At 28.6% G+C, this 19,184-nt stretch overlaps 1 protein-coding gene across 1 annotated transcript; it reads right to left on the bottom strand.

Moving 5' to 3' along the window:
- Positions 1 to 15,765: 15,765 nt before the first annotated feature.
- Positions 15,766 to 19,181, bottom strand: LOC111302413 (zinc finger CCCH domain-containing protein 55-like). Its single transcript, XM_089744242.1, has 8 exons — positions 18,833 to 19,181; positions 18,093 to 18,267; positions 17,926 to 17,941; positions 17,067 to 17,164; positions 16,885 to 16,978; positions 16,467 to 16,719; positions 16,099 to 16,205; positions 15,766 to 15,900 (listed from the first exon to the last, which is right to left on the bottom strand). Exons 1-8 carry the CDS (start codon positions 19,179 to 19,181, stop codon positions 15,766 to 15,768), a joined length of 1,227 nt encoding a protein of 408 aa, XP_089600368.1.
- Positions 19,182 to 19,184: the final 3 nt, after the last annotated feature.

Below are 19,184 nucleotides of genomic sequence, written 5' to 3'. Positions count from 1 at the left end.
TTAGGTCTTCAACCCCAACAAGCAGTTTCAAACCCAACCAAATCTTAATATAGTGGCTCAATGGTAAAAGCGATAAAGTAAAACTTACAATAATGTTCAAGAAAAGAGAACATAGAATTAACAATGTAAAAAACAGTAGGTCATTAAACAACCTACGACCATTTACTGACCAAAATTCATTCATGTTTAAATTTCAAAGGAATTTAAGCATTAAGAAATCTCTAATTGGAAGAAAACCTACTGGATTACTTGGTTAGAACCCATGCATTAAAAAGCACAAAATCTTTAAACTAATTGCTCATGAATTGCTTTTAATTCAATCAGTAAACTATCCGTTAAAAAGTAGAAAACCTATGTCCATTACATGCAATTACAACAATTGATTAAATTTATTATACCAGTATCTCTTTTCATTATGGTGCATAGGTTTTTTTTTTTCTATAATTATCTAAGTATTATTAATATTTAATTTTATTTAGATTGATTGGATCCGAATCAAATTCACAAATATTTTGATAATGTCTATTGATTATTGAGCGCAATTATTTTCTATATTATATATTATTATTTAATTTTTTTAAATAAAAAAAAAAAGAAGAGAAGAAAAAAGTCGAAAAATGGTAGAAATTGCTGTGAGAAACGGCAGGAGTTAAAGGTCCAAAGTTCCTGCCACTCCGATTTTTACAACCGGCCCATCCCTAAAAGTCATTCTCAAATCCCAGATTTTCTGGGATTTGAACTTGGGATCGGCTCTACAAAGGAGGCCATTTTTCTGCAAGCCCCAGAAGCTATACAAAAAAATAACACTGTGAACCAAACCACCCTAGAGAACACCACTGTCTCAGACCTCCACCAGCAAACAAACCCTCAACCCCACCCTTGCAACACTGCCGAGACCCTATGCCAACACCAACACTGTCAAACATCCCAACCCACCATCACACACACCACTTCCATCAGCAATTTCAAAACACCCACCAAGAAAAAAACCTATTCTACCTAGCAACCGAAACCCACCCAAACCAAAAAAAAAGAAAAAAAAATCACATTCGTCTAAGAGGAAGTCGTAGAAAACCGTACCAAAAAAAAAACCACAAAAAAATTAAAATAAAATCCATCCCAAAAAGGGGAACCACAAAAAAAAAAAAAAACCAAAATGGTTTTCGATTGGGAGTTTTCCACAGGGTTTAGGACTAGATTTTTGAAGTAGAGGGAGCTTAGAAGGAGGGGAAGAAGATACTTTGACGCATAGGCTTTTGCCGCGACGGAGGAGGGGCGTTTTGCGGTACAAACCCGCGGCATTCAAGGCTAGATCTAGTCATTTTAGGAGATTTTTGGAGAAAGCTAACCAGAAAAAAAGAATGAAGAGGTCGAAAGGGAAATGTTGGCGTATTATGGGCCTCGATCGGCGTCGGTGACCCACGGTCGGCGGCGGCCAACAGTGATTGACGCGGGACCGGTTGCCGAATTCTGGGTTGGGTAGTGGTTTCCAGTGTCTGATTAGAGAGGGAGAGCGTTAGAGAGAGAGAAAGGGTGGTGGAGAAAAATAAAATAAAAAAATTTTAGGACTTTTACAGGAAAAGCAACATGGCGCCATTTTAGGAGTTAGAGATCTGCGCATGGACCAGATCTGACTTGGGATCCGGGCGTTTTACCTGGCTTTGGATCCTAGCACTTGACCGGATTGAATCGGTAACGAACTACTCTAGACCGTTAAAGCAGTGGTTGAATTGTTTAAAACCAGCTACACTGTTAAGATTTGAATCGGATTGTTGAATCGTTGACCGAGTTGAACAAGGGTAATCTTGATATTTTATTCATAAATTTTTTTATATATTTTTATTCCTAATTTTGTAATTATTTACTTTATTTTTTGTGTGAAGCTTGATGTAATATTAGAAATATTTTTAAATTTGTGTGGAACGTAACATGTTTTTTTAATTTATTTAAGATAAATGTAAAAAATTTAAGAAAATGTTAAAATATAAAAAAATTTTAAAATTCTTTAAAAATAATAAATAATAAAATAAAAGATTAAGAATAAAAATTTTGTTTTTCTTAAAAAATATGCTAAGAAAGAATTAAAATATCAATTTTCTTAAAATAAAATTTTAAAATATTTATGAAAAAATTAAACAATCAATTTTTCTTAAATTCTTTAAGAATAAAAATAAATTTTGGAAATATAAATTTTGAAAAAAATGATAAGGTTGAAATTATCAATTTTTTTTTAAAATAAACTTTTGATAATATTTATGAAGATTCAAGATATCAATTTTCGTAAAACTAAAGAGCAAAATTTTTTAATCTTTTGAAATTAGTAGAAAGTTGCAATAGTAATTTCAACATAAATTTTTAGGTGAGATATTATTCTTTAAATATTGTTAAAATATTAAAATATTTAGAAAATCGTTTAATACCAATGGTTCTAATAAGTAAATAATAAATAAAAAATATTTTTAAATTCTATGATAGAGAGCTTTTAAGTGTGTCAGTAGATATCTTGAATACTTCTGAGGCTTGAAAATATTTTTAAGTTTTTATTAAAATATTAAAGTAATTTAATAATAATTTCCAACGTTATTTTTTAAAAATTTGGTTAGGTTTAATAGATAACACAAAATCAATTAACACCGTCTTCGGATAGGTGTTCTAGGGAATTATAACATTCTCCATACATAACCATAATTTTGAATTCAACTTTGATTCATAGACAAAAATATTTTTTAAATAAATTTTAATTAATTTTAGGATTTATTTAAAGATGAGGTTGGTGACCAATCGTATCTAAAAAGATTGATGGTGATTCTTACTTTTTACGACTTTATTAGGAATCAAGAGAGTTGAGCCAAAAATTAATTTTGTGTTATCCAGGCTTGTGTTTTTTTATATAATTTTTTTTTTGTTTTTCTCTTTGGATTTTTAGTATTTTGATTTCTTTTATTTATTGATTTTAATTTAAGTATTCTACTATTCTATCATTCATCTTGCATGTGCATAATATGAGTTTTACCCCGAGTTGAGTAAAGTACTTATACTTTTATGAGATCATAATGTTTCTATAGTGGTAGTGAAATATTCTCACTTAAATTGAATTTTTTTCATTTATAACTTGTCATGAGTGAGGATTAACGTGCCTTACTAGTCCAGTATGGATGACAATGAGGAACATTTTTGAAACCTTTTAGCATATATAAGACTTTAAACCCTACATATAGTCTACTTTAAGAAGCCAACCCTAAATAGAGATATGCCGAATTTTTATGGAATGCATTTTGATTAGGGCACATGAAAGAGCTTTGTTGTATCCTTTTTGTATTTCCTTTTCAGTGTTGTAATTCTTTTATGTGCTGTTAAATTGATTTCATCATAGATTGTATAAAGTTTTTATTTTCATAAAATAAATAAAAACAAAAATTTGCAATGAGAAAACAAAGATTTTCTTTCATTTCATTAAAAAAAATGGGTGTTTTTCTAAAAGTTTAATTAAAAAATACAAACAAAGTAAAAAAAAATAAAAATTTCGATCATATTGCATGGTAAATACATTATATTTTATGTGAATATGTTCAATTCATGTGCACCGTAAATATTGTTGCATTGTAAATACACAATCAATCATGCAAACACATGATTTATCATTGAAAATATTGTCGCATTTCATACATATCATTGGTTCATAAATCCCGCATCATTTTTGTAAATACTTTGCATTCGATCCCATGAAGAAAGGTACATCATCAATGTATGCTTTAAAGGGTAAAATTCTTTTGAACTTTGTAAAAAAAATACAAAAAAAAATAAAATTAAAAGACTAACATTTTACTTTTCTTATGAATCTCAGGTTTTTTTAAGATATTTTCATTTTTGATGCATTAATTTGAAATTTTGACTCTAATGAAAAAAGCTTTTCTTGTTTGGATTTTGTATATGTTTAACATTATACTTTGATATTGTATAAATATATTTTTTAGAAAAATAGCACAACAATTTTCTATTTGTAAAATGATTGTTTGGAATAAAAGCCTTACATAATTTGATTTTTAGATCATGAGGATAAGGCAAATTTATATATATATATATATATTGTGAGTCTCAAAATAATTGCTGATCATTATTGGGAATGAATTTACCTCAAAAATCATTCTTTTTGCTAAACATGTTCTGATTTAAACCCAAATAAGTCTAATACTTTAAGGGGCATGAATTTAAGCTTCATGAACCTAGTTTTCGCAATACCCAAAAGCCAAGCTTTTATCTAGGTAATGAACAAAATAAACTAATTTTGAAATTTCACTTTGAGTTTTGAAAATCAAGCATGATGCTCTTTCAAATTCTGTAATAGGTAATTTAATAAGTGTCAAAATTTTACTGAAATAATTGAACCATCCAAATCCTTTTGATGAACATAGACATAAAAAATGCCTGAACTTTTTCTCTTAGGCAAATCTTGCTTTATGTCTTAAGGGACATTGACAAAAAAAGTAAAATTCCTTATTATCTAAGACAATTTGTTTCATGACATAATACCTTTTCGCCTCATTTTATGAAAATATGCCAAACAATTTGAAACCAAAATGAGCCTTTTTGGGAACTTTGTAATGAATTTGGGACACCCCATACCACATGATTTTGATCGTCATATAAACCTTGAGTGGCAAATAAGATTGGGCATCATTCACACAAAAATTATTTGATGGTTACATCATACACTTGAGATATTCAAATTATTCTAACATAAAACATAAAAAAAAAAAGAAACAAAACAACAAAAAGAAAAAAAAAAAACTTATTTACCCACTTCTTCAATGATTGGTTTTTTAATTTAATTGATCATATTTGAGATGATAAATGTCCATTTTTCCCTATCCTTGATATATAGAAAATTATTCACTTACTACTCATTTGAACCTATTAAATTTTTTTTTTCTACAATGAACCCCAGCCAAGAATCATCCTTTACAATAAAAGGCAAAATAGGGACATCTTCAAGGATCATGGGCAATAGAGTCCTACTTCAAGAAAAATGTCTTATATTGAGATCTTTTGAGATATACCTCAGAAAAAGAATTTGGGGCAAAAAATGAATGAATTAAGTTCAAGTTAGAATCTCAAGTGAAAAATAGATGCAATTAAAAAAAGTAGAATACTAGAGTCGAAATCGAATGTTTTCAAAAAGACAAAGCGAAGAAAGATAAAGACACATGTCTTTTCATCTATAAGAAATGCTCCACAAGAAATAATGTGATCCTTAGTCTAATTACCTTCAAGAACATATTTTGGGCCTAGTTATCCATTCTTTTAAAACCTTAAACCTTGGCCTATATTACATATATTAAAAAATCCATTTTGATCAAATGTGAACACTTGGATTGAAGAGCTATGTCCTTGAAAATTTATATATACCCATCATTGATTGAAAAAATTTTACCAACCCTTTCTTTGTTAGAAACTTTTGTTTAGTGTGAATCTATTGAGTATTAAAGTGCATGATGGAACCATTGACAAAAAAATATAAAATGAATAAAATGTAACTCTCAGGTGAAAATCATAAAAAATTAGTCTAGATCTAGAACAACTATTCTTAATGCCTTAAAAGAATTTTAGATTTTCCAAGGTTCTATTCAGAAAAGAAATTCATGATCAAAACCCTTTTAAGAGATTAATACCCATTAAAGACATTGCATTTTCTAAAAGAGTGAAAATCAAAAGCCAAACTTTTTAGGATTCAAGGATAGATCTAGTCATTTTTTAGGATTTTTGGATAAAACTAGCCAAAAAAAAAGAAAAAAAAAGTTAAATGATAATTTTTTGTGTATTTTAGGCATCTATTGGCCCTAGCAACTGACAATCAACCACAGCTGACATGATGGCCGATGGCCAGATTTTGGGTTGGGTGATGGTTGCAATGTCTGGTTAGAAAGAGAAAGAGAGTGTTAGAGAGAGAAAGGGAGTGTAAAGATAGAGAGAGGGAGAGAAAAAATGAAATAAAATAATTTAGGCTTTTTAAAGGAAAAGCAAAACGACACCATTTGAAGGGTTAGAGATTTGCGCATGGACACATCCAACCTGGGTTTCGTGTGCCCAACTTAGCTGTAGCCCCTATTAACAACAACTGGCTGGTCAAATTCAATTAGTAACCATCAGCTCCATACCACTAAACTGGTGGCTGAATGGTTTGAAAACTAGTTAAACAACCTAGATTTGAATCGAACTGTTGAACTATTGATTGAGTTGACCAAGGACAATCTTGGTATTTTTTTCATAATTTTTTATTTTTTAGTTATTTTTTGTATATATTTTTACTCTTATTTTTGTTATTATTTATTTTATTTCTTGTGTAAAGCATGATGTAATATTAGAAATATATTTAAATTTGTGTGGAATGTAATATGTTTTTCTTTAATTTATTTAACATAAATGTTAAAAAAATTTAAGGAAATCTTAAAATATCAAAATTTCCTACATTCTTTGAAAATAAAAAATAATAAAATAAAATATTAAGAATAAAAATTTTGTTTTTTTTTAAATGATAAGGAAAAAGTTGAAATATCAAATTTTCCTTTGAATAAAATTTTAAAAATATTTAGGAGAAAGTTTAAATATCAATTTTTCCTAAATTATTTAAAAATAAAAATAAATTTTGGAAATATAAATTTTGAAAAAAAGATAAGATAAAAGTTGAAATTATCAAATTTTCCTTAGAATAAACTCTTGAGAATATTTATGAAAACTAGAAATATCAATTTTTCATAAAACTAAAAATAAAACTTTTGAATTTTCCAATGATGGAATTAGTAAAAAGTTGTAATAACAATTTCTACTTAAATTCCTAGGTAAGGTATTATTTTCTAAATATTACTAAAATATTAGATTAGAAAATCATTCAATATCAAAGGTTCTAATAAGTAAATAATAACTAAAAAATGGTTTTGAATCCGATGATAAAGCCTCTTCAAAAGTGTTAATAGATATCTTGAATACTTCTAAGATGAAGAAATATTCTTAAGTTTCTGCTAAAATATTAAAGTAATTTAAGAATAATTTCCCATACTAATTTTTTTGAGAAATTTTGTCAAGTTTAATGGATAACACAAAATCAATTGGTACCGTCTACAAATGGACGTTATGAGGGTATTATAACCTTTCACATATGTAATCGTACTCCTGAATCTAGCTTTGATTCATAGAGCAAAAGTTTTTTTAAATAAATCTTAATTAATTTAAAGGCTTGTTTAAAGATGAGATTGGTGACCAATCACACCTAAAATATTTAAGGCCTATTTTTTATGACTAGTGATTGAATTTCCAGACCAATACGTTATGACAAGTATAAACAATATCTACTTCTTTACTTTCACATGTGACAAATTAAAGAGATAAAAATAAATACGAAAAGGCATTTTCCATTGTTTAGTAACCTTGGTGTGGTGGTTCTGATTCATACACAAGATCAACTAGGTTTGGCTATCTAAATCTTTTGATAACAATTGGTCAAAATATGCTAGAGATCGTTATACTTTTCAAAATTTTGAATTTAGTCATTCTTTTCTAATTCATAGAAATTTAGTCCTTATACTATTTTAATTTAATAATTTCAATCCAATTGTTAATAGTATTAAATTTTCTTCGTTAAAACAGCTGTTATGACTATTAACTTGCTTACATGTCAGTTGACTTTGCTGACATGGTATTCTAATTGGTTATTATTTTTGGTGATGACATGGATTAAAATGCTTGCCACATGCTTACATAAATCCACATCAGAATTAACAATTTATTTTATTTTTAAATATTATTTCTTTAAATATTTCCTTAATATCACTAACAAAAAAAATTATAATTGAAAGAAAATTAAAACAAAAAAAAAAAAAATCATGTAACCCAAATCCTTTCATTTTTTCTCATTTGTTCTCAAATCCCACATCTCAAATTGAAATCTTAACTTTAAATTTTCCTTTCCTTTTTGTTGTTTGTGAACTCTTAGAAATGGTCCATATGGTTAACAAGAAAGACATTTAATGACACCAGAACTTTAACTCAAATAATAGCAAAAAAATTATAAATAAGAAAATGCATATACTTATATTTCTATTAGCAGAAACAAATGAGGCTACTTTGTCACCTATAATGGTTGACTTTGATCTTAAACCTCTACCAATGTCTTACATTAACCATTTATCTTGGGTTTAGGGTATTGAATATGTTAAACAAATAGTATAATTCATTTAAAAACTATATGTACCTTAATCTTATTTGTAATATTCAAATCTATGAGATTTTATCTTTTTTGTATACTTTGAGCCTTTACCAGTAACCTACACATACTTAAAATAATTAGTATAATAGAAGTTTCATTCATTTAATAAAAAGACAATTATGAAAAAGTTTTTTTACAAATTCTAATCTCTTTAAATATCCTAGCTTATTGTGGCATTCTCCATGGTAATATTCACATGTCATCTTCCTTCTTTACCTTGATTGGTTAGTCCAACTCTTTCTTTCAAAAGGTTCTTTTCTTTTTCTTTTTCTTTTTTTTTTGCTAATCTATTTGGCATTTTTTTGACTAAACAAGGTAAAATTGGTCTATATATGCTTTTAGGCCAATACTGTTTTCCTCTAACAAGGATATTTATGTACTTGTATGCACATAAATATTTTTCCTTGTTGAACCATGAACTTAAAAAATTAAATGAATCTAATTCTTTATACATTATTGCACTCATAGCATGTTGACATAAAACTCCACTTATGTTCTATCTCCTACAAAACATAAATGGTGTTGTAACAGGATAATAAAACTCTCTTTCTCTTGTGTTTCAACATTTCCCTAATAGACATCATGCCGACCACAGCCATTCCATTCAACCTTTTATTTTTTAGATAGTTTCATACACTTCTCAATTTTTTCTAGAATTTAAGGCTATAGTTAGTCTTTCATTTATTAATAGTATCCTTTTTTTACACTAATATCTTCATTACATAGACCCTAATATTTTTTAGCATGCTAATGATGGGCTTGCACTTGGCTTCCAAAATGACACCATTAAATGTTTCACACATGTTGTTATCAATGACATTACATTTAATGAGGTCACTGAAGAAAGCTTGGCACCAATCTTGGACAGGCCATTTATTTAATAACTTTTCCTTTGCTCTAAACCCTCACTCAAGGTCCACAATGATTTCTGACTGTTTATTCAACTCAAGTTCATTAGGAGACCTGGCACATATCCAGAACTGTGTTGCAAGTCTTTTCTTTTATAACTGTTCCCCCACCTAGCATAAATAAACCTAGCACACATTCTCTACTCTATATGTAGTGATATATCCTTAACAGATCTTTAAGCAAAAGATAGTTCATGGGTTTTAAAAATCAAGTAATTATAGTTCATGGGTTTTCATTCATAGTATTTTCGATATACCTTCGATTTCATTTTTGAAAAGCCATGTTACAAGTTTAAGAAATAAGAATCGGACTCACAAATAATAATTTGGTGAATTTAACATTTTAAAATGTCAATATTTATATTTTGTATATTTATGTGAAATTTTGCATTTATTTTTTATTCTATTTATTATTTTTAAAAGCTTATTTCTATAATCATTTATTATTTTAATGATATTAATTTTTTATAATATTGATTGGACCTTTTATATTTTTTTGTATATTTATGTGAGGTTTTGCATATATTTTTTATTTTATTTATTATTGTTAGAAGTTTATTTCTATAATTATGTATTATTTGGATGATATTAATTTTATATAATATTGATTGATGATTTGGCTTTAATTAATTATTTTGTTAGATAAAGAGAATTAGAATTGTTATGGTCAAAACGTGCCAAAGGCCCATGTACCTTACAAAAATTTGAAATTTAGTCCCTCTAATTTATACAAATTTAATCATTGTACTATTTTGATTTAACAATCTCAGTCCAAACATTAACAATGTTAAATTTTCTTTATTTAAATGGTTGACGTGGTTGTTGACTTACTTACATGTCAATTGACTTTGTTGACGTGACACTTTGATTGATTGTTATTATTTTTGGTAATGACATGGATTAAAATGCTTGCCATATGACTTACATAAATCCATGTTAGCATTAACAATTATTTTATTTTTCTCTATAAACATTTCCCTAATATTATTTCTCTAAATATCATTAACTAAAAGAAAATTAAAAGTTTGAAACTGAAAAAACAAAAATGATTAAATACTCCTAAATAGCAAATTACAAAATCCCTAATCCTTACCATCCAAATCCTCACCTAAACAAGGCATTCCCAAATCTTAACAATCTTTAACCCTAATCAAATTCTATAAATCAAATATTGAAAGTTTTCGATAAGAAACAATGTAGGATTTTTATAAGAGGAGGATTTTGATTTATTTCCTTTTGGTTGGAAACAAGAATATGTTAGATTCGACTTTCCTCATCTTTTTTGCTCTTTTACTACACTTTTATTTATTTATGTATTTATTTTGCTTATTGAAATTTTTATAGAATTGAAAAAAAATATTTTTTTAATATCCTAAATCCTGATTGGTACATTGAATAGACTAAGTTGATAGGTTAGGATTATGCTATTTAATAAACATGTTTGTTGAATTTTTTGACTTTTTTTGAGCATATGTTATTGTAAAGTTGATTGTAGTGGCATGTAACCTATTGTTTTATTTTATCTTTTGTCTGGTTTTATTGCTTCCTGTATATGGGCCATCATTCTTGTAATTTTTTTATTGAAGTATTTATTTAAATTAGTTAAACCAAAGATAATTTTTTATTGAATATAATTATTTGTGCATAGCTAAATTGCATAATTCTGTGACTTGCTAGCAACATTGGTTTTTGTATAATAATATGTACAATTGTCTAGTATATAAAATATTTATTGAATTATGTATGTGTACCATTTGTTGCACATAACATTAGTTGTTTAGTTAGCCATAGACATATTTATTTATTTATTTCATTTTGATTTTAGGGTTTAAAGTTAGTATGACTTGGGAAGCATGGCAAGCATGGTACCAACATGAAGGATAATTCAAAAGTAGTAATTTAATTAAATATGTGAGCAGGTTGGTAATTGAATTTGATAAGGATTCAGATCGAATTTGTTATTAGACAATACTAAGAACTGTAAAGAGTTTAGGTTATGATTTGGGGAATAAGGTGAAAATTTACTTTGTGGAGTTTGGTAAAGCATTAAAAATAGGCATGAAGTTGTTAACAAAAGAGGATAAAAGTATGGTAAACTAGGCTGCTCAATTAAATATGAGTAGGCCTATAAGTATTTATATAAAACATTTGAATGATAAACTTGACAAAGGCATGCTAAATGCTCTAGTTGAGTCAATTGAAGTTGGTGAAAGTTCAAATGACGTTAATGATAAGGTTGTTATGATAAGTAGTAATGAAAGCAATAGACAACCAAGGCCTCATACATCTACATTAGCTGCTTTCATAGTGATTCGAAAAAAAATCAAATAAAGTAGGGCATAAAGTTTATGATAATAATGAAGTTACTGTTGAGGGTTTAGGGTATGTTAAAGGATTGAATGCATGTGAAGTTAATGTGATTGATAGCAATGTTAGTGATAAGGATGAAAATTTTAAGTAAAGATGGTGATGATAGGTTGGTGGATGTAACTTGGGTTTTTAATGATGATTTTAAAGTTGATGATGAGTTGGATAAAGTTAAATGGAATGTCAGAGTTTATGTTAAGAAGAAAAAGGGTTTTTATGATGGTGAATCAAATGTTGAATTAGATGGTGGTGGAGTTATAAAAGCTAAAGTTGAATCTTAATGCCATACCTTGAAACTGACAATGTTGATGGGTACATGAGTGATTACTTTGATTCATTAGACCCTAGTAGTTACACTAATACCAACGATAAGTCTAATGAAGATAATACATAGAAAGCGCATTCTAAAAACATTTATTATATTCCTAGATTGCCTGATGAAAATTTTATGCTTGGTCTTAGATTTGATAATTTGAATTTGTTTAAAGAAGTCTTTTATGATTTATTTTTACAATAAAAGGGTTTGAATTCAAGTACAAAAAGAATGATAAAATCAAAATTAAAGTTGCATGCAGTGCCAAGGGTTGTAACTAGACTATGCTTTACTCATGATGTAGTACTAATAAGACATATATTGTGAAAACATGTGTCTGAGCATTCATGCCTACCTCTTTATAGATTAAAATGGTAATAGCCTTTGGCTTTGTTAGAAGGTTTGGTGAATAGATGAATGTAATATCATTTATGAAGCCTAGGCATTTAAAGACACTTAAGGAAGGATTTAGGGTTTACTATATCTTATAATGTCTGTAAAGCAACCAAAGGAGTTATTCTTAAAAGAATGGGGTAAAAGTACTAGGAAAATTTATGTTTGTAAATGATTATGTTAAGGAGCTAAATTCAACTAACCCAAAGAGCATTATTTTTTTTTACATATAAGAATTCAACCCCTAATTCAATTTCTTTTTTTGAGAAATTATATGTATGTTTTGAGGCTTTGAAGAAAGGATTTTTTGAAGGATGCAAACACATTATTGATCTTGATGGTTGTTTTCTTAAAAGGATAGTTAAGGGTCAGCTGTTTGTGGCTATAAGGAGGAATAAGAACTATCAAATGTTCCTAATTACATGGGCAATGGTGGAAAAAGAGAACATTAAGAGTTGGACATGGTTTATATAACAATTTTATAATGATTTAGGTATTGAAGATGGACTTAGATGGTTAGTGATAAGTGATATGCAAAAGGTATGATACTTGTCCTAACTTTTGTTTATTTTTCATACTTTTTTACTTAATTGATATAATTGTATATTTTAATATGGGAATTATTTTTTTCCAATATGTTAGGGTTTGATAATAATGTGAAATTTTAGTACAAAAGAGAGAGAAAACTTTAAGCAAGCAAAGAAAGAAAAAAGAAAGAGAGGGACTGCATTGGAAAGAGAACTAGCAAGAGAGAGCTAGCAAGTTGGGTTTTTAGCTTGCTCAAAGGTTAGGTTTTTCTTTTTAAATTTTGTTAACTTTTGATGGGTTTGGATTTTAGTAAACGTAATAACAGACTGTGATGGAGAAAAAGAGTTATTTTTCTCAAATTTATTTCTTAATTTTTTATAATAATTGTAATTCTAAAATTAACCCTAATTATAATTAATCTCAAAAGTAAAGTAGCTTTAAATTGAAAGTTAGGGATTGTTTTAATATATTTGTATAAATGAGATCACATAAATGGGTTCAATCTCAACACTTACATATATATATATAAATTTTTAAACCTTTACACTTAGAAGACAATGCTTATGTAGTACTTTTAATGAATTATTATAAATTTGGAGGTTCAGAATTTGACTAGTAGGTAAAGCAATTGTTTCATTTGCGTCTTATTTATGAATTTTGAAAGAGAGATATGTAACTTGTCTTGTAATCCAATTGAGTCAAACCGTGGATACATATACGTTTCGATCTCAACTTTATCATGATGATACATTAGGCTTCAATTATCTTACAGTCCATTTGATTGGAAAGATAAGAAATAATAATATAATAATAATAATTTAATGATTACCTATAAAATAACATATATTATAAATCTCAATCATTAGATAAAAATAATAAATATATCTAATAATTTTAAATTTTAACACTTACAATAATTTCTCTTACCTCTAAATTACAATTTAATTTATTAAAAACAAATCATCCTTCTCCATTTTCATGGTTCCTACTAAACATACGTAGCATAAGAGCCTGGCCAATACTAGCCTACTCAATAAAACGCTAGCTGTATCTTTGACAATGCCCTAATTTCGTAGCAGAATATGTACGTACGTACTTATGCAGGTAACTGAGTTTTTGCTACTTTCAAGTTTAGCATACTGATCATGAAAATACTTGACACTACAGCCAGCTGCTGACATCGACAAAGGACACATGTCCCTTTTATATTTAAAAAAATTAATTCAAAAAAATAATATATGTGTGATCATCTAAATTTTATTTGTAAAATTAAATTTTATCGACAATGTTTTTGATAATTTTTCATATATAATATATATATATAGGAAATATTTGCATGAAAAACTTCTTACATGTATTATATATATATATTCTCACTGATTCTTTTTTTTTTATGTTTTAATTTTTTTTAAACATTTAAACATTTATTTTTAAACAATTTAAAATTATTTTTTATGATTTTTTTACATTAAAAATAAAACTTCAATCTTATAAAAAAATTAAATTTTATATTAAATACACTAAAATAAATAAAAAAAATTTAAACTCATTCACATAGACTCCCAAACAATTTAAAAAGGGAGTATATCATGTATAAGAATAATGGATTGAGCCATGTAGCACAAAGCAAAACTAGCAATAAGTTAAATTTTGGTATCGTGGTATCCTTGCAGCTGCTATCTAGCTGGGAAATAACGAGCCATGTAGCAAAAGCAGCAGGATGAGATGTATAATTAAGAGACTCAAAGCACTAACATAACAATATTCTTTCATTTCTTTTTTCTTCTGTCCCACTAACTATCCACGTACAGGGTTTTGATTTCATTGAAAGACTTTCCAAATAGTGCTGAATTTGCCTAAAAAATGTGTGCCTCCATAAAAGGCTTGGAGTATTGGCAAATAACTATAGAATTCTTGGGGACAAATCCAAGTGTGATGAAGGCTTTTCCACTCCCACATAGTACTGATCAGTAGGAATTCCAAAAACTTGTCCATGCATGAAAATATGACCTTTTTTCTTCCTCGTAAGAGAATCTTCAAATGAAATTATCAATAATTGGGAAATATTCTCTTACGAGGAAGAAGCTGTTCCTAGTTGATAAATTTTCTTGCAAAACAACAAAGATTGAAACAGACCTTTTTATCAATGAGTAAATGAAATCCTAGTAATACTAGTCAATGATATGAGGTCATGACTGAAAATTTGTAGGTCTTAATCATTAAGAAGCATCAATAATTGCACTAGGTGGAAAAAGACTTGTTATTGGCAGGCGACGTTTGTGGATTTTAATTTGAATAATGTATTTCATAATTTAAGTAAAAGGAAATTTTAATTTTTTATATAGGATTATTATTTTATATAATATAATGACTGTAAAGTTATCTAAATATAGGATAAATAACATATTTAGTGTATAAAATAATAAATCATTATATCATAATTTTTATACACATTTAATATAAAATAAAATAAAATTATTTAATTTAATTTTATCATAAAATATTATATTATTTAATTTTATCATAAAATATTATATTATTTAATTTTATCATAATTTTATATATCAAACTCATCCTATCATATTTGTCCATCTATTTTTTATTCTTATTGTCCTTTTATTGATGTTGTTATGATTAGCTTGCTGCTTGGTACATAGAGGTGGCAAAAATGTGCAGGCTGGACCAGCTCGGCACGATGTGGTATTGGAATCCAATTAAACGCATGATTCACTCGACTTAAAAAGTTTTAGAGAAAAGATAATAAATAAATTTTATAAAGACAAATTAACTCAAAAATTAATAAATTTTACAAGAACAAATAACAATTAATATATATATCATCAATAATTATATTCTTTCAAAAATATATCTTCTTGTAAGCACATTCATCTAACTCTTGAAAACAATACAAATTCTTAAAATTATGGGATAAACTAACAATACAATCTAACAATGTTAAAGCGGAGATAGTACCTTGGCATTAAGAAGAGGATAAACTAAACGGAGGCCATGTCGCTAGTAGAAACGATGGGCAGTGATAGATCATTTTCACAAGATGAAGTAGCACCCAATGCAGGACTTTCAATTGCTTCTGCCAAAGCAGGAAACTCAGAGACTTGATTTTCAGTAGACTTTTATGCGAAGCAGAAGGGCTATCAGAAAGTGCATGCTCTACACTGCCCTCATGACATCTACAAGAAATGGAAATGAAAACAAATAAGAAAGACAACTAAAAGATTTGAATAAAAATAAGAATTACAGCATCTGTACTTGTTGGAAGTTTTATCTAAATTTCAAATGAAGTTCCATGTTGTTAAGAGAGATCATACACTTTTGCGGTAGGAACACTCTTGGCTATTTCCTCCACCTTTTTGAACACTAGCTGAATTCACTTCTTCCTGCTCAGCAGCGTTCATAGTTGAGGGAACAGCAGCAGCTGTATTATCACCATTGACAGCAAAAGAAGTAATATAAATTTAACTACAGCAAAGCTTTTATCCCATTCGTTGATTTGACAAACTAAAACATATTGAACAACTGATTTTGATTTATTTTCTTTATTATTATTATTTTTTTGGAACAAGAGAAAAGGAAACTTATCCGGACATTCATGCACACACAACCACCAAACTGAGATTCACAAATCCAACAAAAGGATAATAATATGAGATAGAACAACCAAGGCTGGTTAAGAAACCTTCTGAGACTACTTGTCTAATGCTGTCAGATGGATGAACATTTTTACTGGCATGGGAATAAGCAGGCAAGGAAACAGAAGCATGAACAGATAGGCTGCGCTGGTGATGATGAATACCATCATTCTTGAAGTCTGGAAGTTGCAAGTTCATGAACCTGCTTCTTTGCAGTTCAATAGCTTGCTGGAGATCAGCTTGCTCTTCCAATTCTCTTCTCAACATCATCTTCGGTTCATTATAGAACTTCTTTGCCCCCTGTATATAAAGAGAAATCAAGAACCTCTAAATTTAGAGTAAGAATACAATAAAACAAAAGAAACTGCAAATTAGCATTCAGTTTCCCCTCCTATCATTTCACTCAAAAGACCACATGAACTGACAACCCTGCGAAAACCAATGCTTGTTTGTTTGCCTACCAACACAAAGGTCATAGGGCTCTCTAGGTACAAGCCCTGAAGGGCTTGAACATGGACAAAAGTTCCCCCTCTCAAACTGTTGTCGCAGGTGTTGCCTCCTGCAATTATTCCATTGACAGTTATAAAATCAATGCACCATGAGGGCAAGATGCAAGATAAAAATGCAAACAAGAGAAGATGCCATACTTGCCCGGGACTTTTCCTTTTTCCTTGTAGGGCTTAACAAGCACACGTGAATCATGAATGTAATGGGGGTTTCCTCTGGCCAAAATGAGCTTCAGTCCCTGGATGGACAAAAGTAAATGTAAAACTACTTTTCCAACAATTAGAAGCTGAATTCTTTACCCTCAACATTTTCACTTGATACAATCCTTGAGAAGCATGGTGAAAACTACAGTAATTGTAGGTAAGGCACCGGGTAACCATCATGGTACATATTAGAGGTGTTTATGGGCTGGGCCAAGTTGCATTCTACTGAACTCATATTTGATATTAATAACTTATATGCTTATCCAGACCCAATTCGACATAAAATTTCAAACCTCATAATTTTTTCAAACCTAGCCCAAATTAAAAAGATAAATCTTAAGCCAATCTATTAAACTTAATTTATATAATAAAAAATTAAAAAAGTAGCATTAAATTAAATTTAATAAGATTATAATTAATTCACATATATATAAAAATTAAAAATAAAAATTATATATGTAAAAATTAAAAATAAAAATTAAGTTTAATAAAATATATATAATTTTTATTATTTATTTATATATATATATATGAATTAATTTTTATATAATTTACATATATATAAAAATAAAAAATTTGCTTATATGTGAATTCGGGTCGGGCTAGAGTTTTAAATCTTTTGCCCAAGATTTGACCTGAAATTTAAATGAACCTAAAAATTGAGTGCAAACTTGTTTAAGAGGTTTTAATTTTTTATCCAAGCCCTTTCAAAACTTAGACAAACCTTCGGGTTTGATAGTTCTCCGACCCTTAAACAGGTCTAGGATGCCAAATTGCTTACTATGGAAGGTAGTACCATAGCAATAGTTGACCTAAATTGCAACATCAAAACTAAACCAATAGTGGACAAATAATTCAAAATGCAGCCCCCCACTCAACAACATGCAAAGAGACTTAAGATAAATCATAAACTGCATATACAATCAGAGAAAAAAAAGTGTCTGACCATTTAAAAGTAGATACCTAAAGTAGTTTGAAACATCTTCGTCTTTAAATGTACTATCAGCTGGAAAAGTCAGGTAAATCTGTTTTGATACTGAGTTAACCTTTTCTGCCAATCCCATTGCCAAAAAATCGTTCTTCCCAAACCAGCCCTGGGCAAACTTGCAAATTTCTTCGTCCAACATCAATGCAACAGCTTTGCAACATCACAGTGTGCCAGACGAAAAAGCTTCAATTTAGCACAAAAGAAAAATAAGCCAATGCCCATGCTATGATTTTTTAACTAACCAATACTCCCACCAAAACAAAACCAACAATTATTATGAATAGAAAACTCCACTGCTGAGTTAAACTAAAATTAATGAACTTTATGCACCACAGCACCAAAAACAAAAACAAAAGCAAAATAAATGTTTCTATTATTCAACCAGGAAACGTTTAAATATAAACAAAAGTAAATAATAAAAACTGACCAAAAGAAACAATTCATAGCAACAAAACTAGGATAGAAAGGCCAAATAGATAAACATCTAAATTATTTCAGCATATATTTTATATAAAACCAAAACAAACCCTAATGCAAAAATCTTTGCGGATCCCATAGCCACCTAGATAAGCCCAAGTTTAAAACAAAACTTAAGAGCCTTTTAGATAAAATAGCAAAAAATAAAAGAAAAAAAGACAACATGAATCAAATGGGAATCTTTTTTTTTTTTATTTTATCCTTTGGATTACAAGAGTTATAACCCATGCCCACATGCCTTCCTCAAGGCTTTTTGGCCCAGTAGGCACAAATGGGGAATCTTTAACATACCTCTTGGCATTAATTTGTTGTTGCAATAGAAGATTCATGTTTTTTTCATAAGGCAAAGGAAAAGAAACACCAGCCATCAACAGAGCAACAGCCAATCTTTGGTGATGAGCAGCTGCTCTCATTCTCATCATTTCCTCATGTTGATGATAAGGAAGGTCCATTTTATTAGGTGAACCAACATTAACACCATTAACGTGAACATTATCAGCTATATCGACACTATGTGGAAACTTACAATTATCACCATTCTTACAAAAGCCTCTAGCAAAATAAAAACAAGGCTCGTAACTATCCATAAG

This window comes from Durio zibethinus, chromosome 15 (genome assembly GCF_047325235.1).
Source record: "Durio zibethinus cultivar Kanyao isolate XHJ-2024 chromosome 15, ASM4732523v1, whole genome shotgun sequence".
NCBI classification, from domain to species: domain Eukaryota; kingdom Viridiplantae; phylum Streptophyta; class Magnoliopsida; order Malvales; family Malvaceae; genus Durio; species Durio zibethinus.
This window is presented reverse-complemented; position numbering and strand designations above follow the sequence as displayed.